Source organism: Stegastes partitus, unplaced genomic scaffold (assembly GCF_000690725.1).
Source record: "Stegastes partitus isolate 25-593 unplaced genomic scaffold, Stegastes_partitus-1.0.2 Scaffold1982, whole genome shotgun sequence".
NCBI classification, from domain to species: domain Eukaryota; kingdom Metazoa; phylum Chordata; class Actinopteri; family Pomacentridae; genus Stegastes; species Stegastes partitus.
The window spans coordinates 26,259-33,097 of record NW_007579713.1 but is presented as its reverse complement, the minus strand read 5'-3'; the positions used below and the strand labels follow the sequence as shown (position 1 = coordinate 33,097).

The window sequence follows — 6,839 nt, the reverse complement described above, 5'->3', positions numbered from 1 at the left end:
GCCTTCCACAAGAAGAACAGGATACCAGCAGTGAAACCTGGTGGTGGTCGTGTGATGGTTTGGGACTACTTTACTTCCACAGGACCTGGACGACTTGTCATAATTAATGGAGACATGAATTCTGCTCTCTATTAGAAAATCCTCCTGGAGAATATCCACCATCAGTTCATGACCTCAAGCTCAAGCACACGTGTGTTGTGCAGCATGACAGTGAACCAGAGCACACAAACAGGTCCACCTCTGAAAAGATCAAAAAGAACTAAATTATTGTTTGGTTGTAGCCGAAAAATCTGGACTTGAATCCAACTGAGATGCTGTGGCAGGAGCTCAAAAGGGCAGTTCATGCTCATCAAACCATCGAATGTGGCCAAACTAAAACCATTCTGCAGAGAAGAGTGGGTCAGAATGCCTTCATGACGATGTAAAGGACTAATATTGGGTATAAAGATTCTCTAAATGCTAAACTTTTGTTTCTGTAAGGGTCCAGTTGGTGCTCTGTTTTAACTGGTATGAAGGCAGATTTTGCTTTCTACTAAACTCTGATGCTGCAGTTTTGCATGTTGACCAGCAGAGGACAATCCAGCTGAGGAAACAGATTCATTGTGCACAAGAAAGTTCAGCTCTGCCTCCTTTTTGAGGAAACTCAAAACAAATCAAACTTATTTTAACTCCTGCCATCAGGCCACTGTTTTGAAAAAAACTCTCTGAGCTCAACAAATAGATTAAAATATCTTTCATACCAACCATTACTGGATTACCAAGCAGGCTAACTGCCAAGACGACCACAGGCCACAGGCTTACTTTACTTTATTTATGTCTACATCATCTAATTGGTTCAAGATCTGGTTAGAAAACAGCGTTTTAAAACCAAAATGTATCAGTGTGGAAGCAGAACCAGCTGAAAGCTTCTTTCAGGTTTGTTTGTTTTGTCTATAAAAGCAAAAAAATGTGATTTCAAACCTGATCCAAAACAGAATTAAGGGTTCACGAACCTCAAACTGTGATTTAGACAGTCTTTAAACTCTCTACATTATTCTGGTCCAGGTTTGATAAGTCTGAGTAGAGTGATTTTTGATCTCTATGTGGTCTGGATCAGGACAACATCAGTGAAATGACCCTTTTTTGTACTTTTGCACAGAGAATAAATGTTTTACAGATCTGAAAGTAGGTTTTAAGTGTCTTTAAACCTTTTCTGCCAATCTAGTCGAGGTGTTACAGGTCTAAGTTTGTTTGATTTAGATGTGGTCTGATGAGGTCTGCATGGGAAACTCGGCAGAGAATGTTCCCTTTTTATGTTCTTCTTGTAAATATAATAAAAGTTTGCAGATCTCAAACAGGGTTTTAACAGTTTCTGGCTTCGACAGTAGTTAACAGTTGTGTGATTGCAGAGCCACAGATAAACACGTCTTAAAGGAAGCCTCCACCCAGGGGCAGTGGTTAGTTCAGGGCCTGATCTAGACTCATGTTGGTACAATGTTTTACTCCATGCATGTTTTTATTCTGTGTGACAGTGAAGTTATTCTGACTCTTCATCTTCCCTCAGACACGAGAATGACGTCCAGCACTTCAAAGTAATGAGGGACAACAAAGGCCAGTACTTCCTGTGGTCGGAGAAGTTCACCTCCCTGAACAAGCTGGTGGAGTTTTACAAAAACACGTCCATCTCTAAAACCAGGGAGATCTACCTGAACGACGGCAGCTCGGACAGCAGGAGCCCGTCCTCGGCCCAGTCGGTAGGAGACACTTTATTTTACCACTATTTTAAACAGAAAAAAGTTCAGGCAGTATTCTTGAAGTGACTTTTTGTCTTTTTTTCGACATTTTGTAGCAAACATCTTTGGTCCAAACAACATTTTTTTTTAAAATCTTCTACGATTTTTCACTATTTTCTGAAATATTCAACAGTGACTAAACCAAGAATTTGCATTTAGTCGTCTTTGACCAGCTTTAACAGCAGAGTCTTCAGTCTGCATTGTATGAAACAATCCGAGACGCTGACGATCTTCTCTTGAATCATCATGTAAGAGAGCAGAGTGGAGAGGAAACGAAAGCAGAGGAAATGTGTTTTAATGAGAACACATCAAAGTGATGAGAGGAGGAAGATGTGGGGGAGGAGATACTGTATCTGTCTGTGGCATCGGATCAGAAAAAGCCGTCGGTCTGTTGATGAAACAGTAAAATCTCTGTAAACTGAGAACATTTCATTTGCATCTCTGAATTGTTCTCCCTAAATATAGACGGTGTGATTTCAGTTCAGTCATTGTCTTTACTTTCTCAGGGCTAATCTGCTAACATCCTGTAATAAGTAAGCTAAAATATTCTAGATGTATAATTAGCTTCTTTATTGTAAATTTGAGCAGTTATGCGATCTTTATGGGCTTATTTTTTCTCATTTTCTTTGCACAATTATGTGGTCTGTTGTAGTCAGGAGTTCCTCTTTTTACACAATCATTTGATCTTTTCATGTCATTCCTTCTTATATTTGTGGGTTTTTTCCCTCATAGTTAAGAACTATTTTTCTGATGAGCTTTTTCTTGTTAGTATGTAGTTTTTTTGTTTTCTGAAAACAATGCACTACTGTTTAATAATTCAATATTTTATTATATAAAAAAAACAAACTCTTGTGATGATTCACTTCTAGCAGTAGCTGCTCTGGTGTCAGTGAGGCCACATTTATTTGCATTTGTTTGCGCTGATAGTTAGATACACTGAAACTGCTGCTAACAGTCCTCACATGTTGTCGCTTATGCTGATTTACTGTCTGAACCGAAGAGAAAATGTCAGCAGTTTCCCTCCAAATTAAAATACTTTGGTTCTGTTTTTCTTCACTATAAAAAAACAGGAGGTCACACATGAGGTCCTTTGATTTATCACCATATATAAATAGAAATGAGAACTGTCTTTTTTTTTACTGCTCCGCTGCAGTTCCTGGTGTATCTGTTTGTACAGCTCTCTGTTATCTGCTTCCTTCCTGCAGGTGAAGAGGGGAAGTTTGCCTGAACAGCGTAACGCAGCGGCGGCTTTTGATGCGACACCACGCAGAGCTTCAGACCAGACTCATAACCAGCTGGTACGCATCACTGCTCGCCTTCTTTCTCCCTCTTCTCGAAATCAAATCCTGATCTCTGTGAGGCTGCCCAATTAAATAAGAAGATGCTGCACATGCTGGGTAAAAAAGAGGATTCTTGCAGACGTGCAGTGAATTTGTAAAACTATTTAAAACAGTAGAGCGCCTCAGCAGGTCTCAACTGTTTTAGTGAGAGCTGGCTGTCATGTTTTGGTTCAATCGTGTGTGTTTTTTGACACGGAAGCATAAAATAAAGTGTTATTTCTTGCAATCCAGGCTAAGCGAACCGGTCTGGAGGAGCGTGCTCACACCATCGGCCACACAGGAAGAAGCAGCCCCATCAGCTACCCTCAACGCCACTGTGAAACCATGCCCCCGCCTCAGGTCAGCCTGCTCTCCTCTGATGCTAAGCTAGGAGGTTGAACATTGAAGCTGGCGGATGTTAGCTCCTAACATTTAGCTTAAAGCCTTGAGTGCCGCTCGGTAACATTTCTGCTCTTCACATTAAATTTGTGACTGTTCTGGTAAACAACATGCAGCTTTAAATAGTTTGTAATAAGAGGTGCTATCGAAAAGTTACCAGACCAGATCTTCTTGCATTTTATTGCCCTGTGCATCAAAAGAAAATTAAGGAAACGTGCTAATAACTAGAGGGTAGAAATGCACACATTTAGAAGCCAGCCAATAAGTAACCTTCAGGGAATGTTTAGATGAAGGTTCAGTAAAAGGTAACCTTCAGAAAACGATCCTTGTAGGATACAGTTTGCTGGTTACCTGAACAAGCGGATAACAATTATACTTAAGAGAACATTCCCTGAAGGTTCTTCAAAGGTTACTGTGGGAAGTCGAATGAGTGATTTGCGGGTTATTTGTAATTTGTAATGCCCTTATCGTCATCGTAAACAAGTTGTTGATCAGTGTTTGGTCTCCTCCTCAGAGGGCGTCCTTGCTGCAGGTGAAGGCGCTGTACGACTTCAAGGCAGAGGAAGAGGACGAACTCGGCTTCTTCTCCGGCGACATCATCGACGTGTTTGATCGCTCCGATGCGTCGTGGTGGAAAGGGAGACTGCGGGGGAAGAGCGGGTTGTTTCCCGCTAACTACACAGCACCGATGTGAGGAAACTCCTCGATGACGCCTTTTAACTCGCCTGCACACGAACTAGAGCTTCAAGTGCTTCGATATGTGAAACACCGAGCAGGCCTGTGGTCTGAGCGCTGCAGGTCGACTCTCCACCAGACGACTGTTTCACACAGCGCTCAGGTTTTGTTGAGCATTTTTCGTTAGAGAGGAGCAGAGATGCAGCTGCAGGAACCTCCTACATGTTCTACCAGCTCTCAGAAAGCGCTGACAAAGAATGTTTTTTATCACTTTTATTATGACACGTCTGTCAGCAGGTATTTATTTGCTGAAGGCTCGTTGGCTCGGCTGCCGATGAATCAACTGTTTCTGCTCGTGTTTCGACAAGTTTTGTACCGCAAAAAGTTTTATATAGATGTGTATTTTTCTTGCAGCTCACTGACCTGAAAATAAAGTTGTTTCAATCACTGTTACATCTGATGTTAAGTCGTGGTGATGAGGGATTTCTGGGCAAATTCACAGAAGGACGAACCACTACTGTTTTTTTATGTTGTTGCTTTAGTAGTTCTTTACAGGGAAATGCAAGTAGTTTTAAGAGTAGTAATAATAATAATAAGAATGATCATAACCATAATAATAACTTTATTCATACAGCACCTTTACGAATAAAAAAGACCATAGAAACAAAAGTGGAGAAATCGAGTTAAACACAATGACAGATTTACAAAATAAATCAATATAGCAAATACCAGTTGATACAATAAAAGATGACATGGCGACCACTTGTTTACTTCAAAGGGAGCTGGCTTGTTTAGCCCACAGACACTGAAAAAAATAATAACCATGTACAGTCTTGGTTCGAAAAAATGTGGAAACCATAATATGTTTGTTAGAGAGTACTATTTCGATGGAGTCAACCTCTAAAACCATAAGTTGGGCAGGTGCAAGTTTGGCAGGTGGCGCTGTTGCGACAAAGTTAATATAATTATTTGGTCCTGAAACTGGAGTTTGCATGTTCTCCCCGTGCAGCGTGGGTTCTCTCCGGGTTCTCCGGCTTCCTCCCACACGGTCCAAAAACATGTTGAGGTTAATTGGTGATTCTAAATTGTCCATAGGTGTGAATGTGAGTGTGCTTGGTTGTCTGTCTCTAAGTGTGGCCCTGTGATAGACTGGTGACCTGTCCAGGGTGTCCCCTGCCTTCACCCTGAGTCAGCTGGGATAGGCTCCAGCCCCCCCCGCGACCCTAATGAGGATTAAGCGGTGTATAGATAATGGATGGATGGGTCCTGAAACTGCAGCGTCGTCTGCTCCAGATGTGATCTGGCTGACTGCACCAGAGGCTGCTGTTGATCAAACTGCACCCTTCAACATGCAGGTATTTCAGTACAAGTTTGACATAGTTGTAATTGATATATTTCTTTTTCCAACTGTAGCAGTATATACTGTAATTGTTACTCTGCTGCATTGCTTTCATAGCTTTAATTATTAATTTTACAAGTCAAGCTTTATCAAAAAAAAGTTGTCAAAACACTTTTACCTCCAGGTGGAATACTTTTACATGGAATATTTTTACATTGTTATATGTGATGAGGTTCTGAGTGCAGTAGTTTTACCTGGTGTGAAGTATTTTTTAAGTATAGTATTGCCACTTTTCCTTAGGTGAAGTTTACATGTTGTACTTTTGCTTGTAATTTAGTACATTACATTGTGGTATTTACATTTTAGGCAAAACTTTAAATGCATTACTTTGACTTGTAGTGGAACCCTTTTACTTGTAGTCTAGTATTTTTTACAGTATGGCATTACCACTTTTTATTTAATGACTTTTTTTTTTTTTAAACTAGTCGTAGAATGTTTTTGTCATAAAGGTGTATTTTATAGTTTTATTTTGTAAGGCTTTCAGAGCAGTTTTTTACTTGCAGTTGATTATTTTTAGTTTGCCACTTTCACTAAAGTAAAGTTCTAAAATTCTGTATTTTTACTCGTGGAGTGGTACTTATACTCTAAAGGGAGAGTTTTATGGAGCAGGTTACTTTGTAAGACTTTGAGGTCAGTCTGTTCATTTGCAGTTGGATATTTTTTACAGTGTGTGATTTCCACTTTTATTTTAGTGGCAAGTGTTGAACGCAGTACTTTGTAATTTGTAGTGGAGTGAATCTTACAGTGCAGTGCTGGATATGGTGATGAATGCAGTAATTTAACAGGTAGTGGAGCATTTTTATGTGTTGACATTTTGTCAAGTTTTGACTTGAGTACTTTAACTTGTAATGTAGTATTTTTACAGTGAGGTATTTCTAGTTTTGCTAGCATGCTATTTTGTAGCAGCAGCAGTTTTACTTGTAGTATTTTTACAGTGTGATATTGTCACATTTACTTAAGGTTCTAAAATGCAGTAGTTTTATTTATAGTGGAGTGTAGTTACAGTATGTTTTTTTTTTAGTTGTTTTTATTATTATTTTATTTAAGAAGGGTTCTAGAATGCTGTACTTGTACTTGTAGTGGAGTATTTTTACAGTCTGGTATTTCTCTTTTTGCTGCGGTGAGGTTTTCCAGTGCACTCTTCTTCTTTTATTTAAGTAAAAGACTTACCAACTGATATATTCCACCGTTTGACTCCTATAAGTTTTCCAGCAGGAGGCTTTATGATGATGCCTACCTGCTGGCCCCGCCCCCTCCTTCACCTGAGTCCCGCCC

General features: G+C 39.9%; 1 protein-coding gene across 1 annotated transcript in view; it reads left to right on the top strand.

The window, feature by feature from the left end:
• Positions 1-4,618, top strand: part of grap2a (GRB2 related adaptor protein 2a) — a 20,967-nt gene extending 16,349 nt beyond the window's left edge. Inside the window, exons 5-8 of the mRNA XM_008303328.1 lie at positions 1,544-1,733; positions 2,978-3,070; positions 3,344-3,451; positions 4,005-4,618. Of these exons, the coding sequence (XP_008301550.1) occupies positions 1,544-1,733; positions 2,978-3,070; positions 3,344-3,451; positions 4,005-4,184 (571 nt within the window). The 3' untranslated portion in view covers positions 4,185-4,618. The remainder of the gene's footprint in view (positions 1-1,543; positions 1,734-2,977; positions 3,071-3,343; positions 3,452-4,004) is intronic.
• The last annotated feature ends 2,221 nt before the right edge of the window (positions 4,619-6,839 follow it).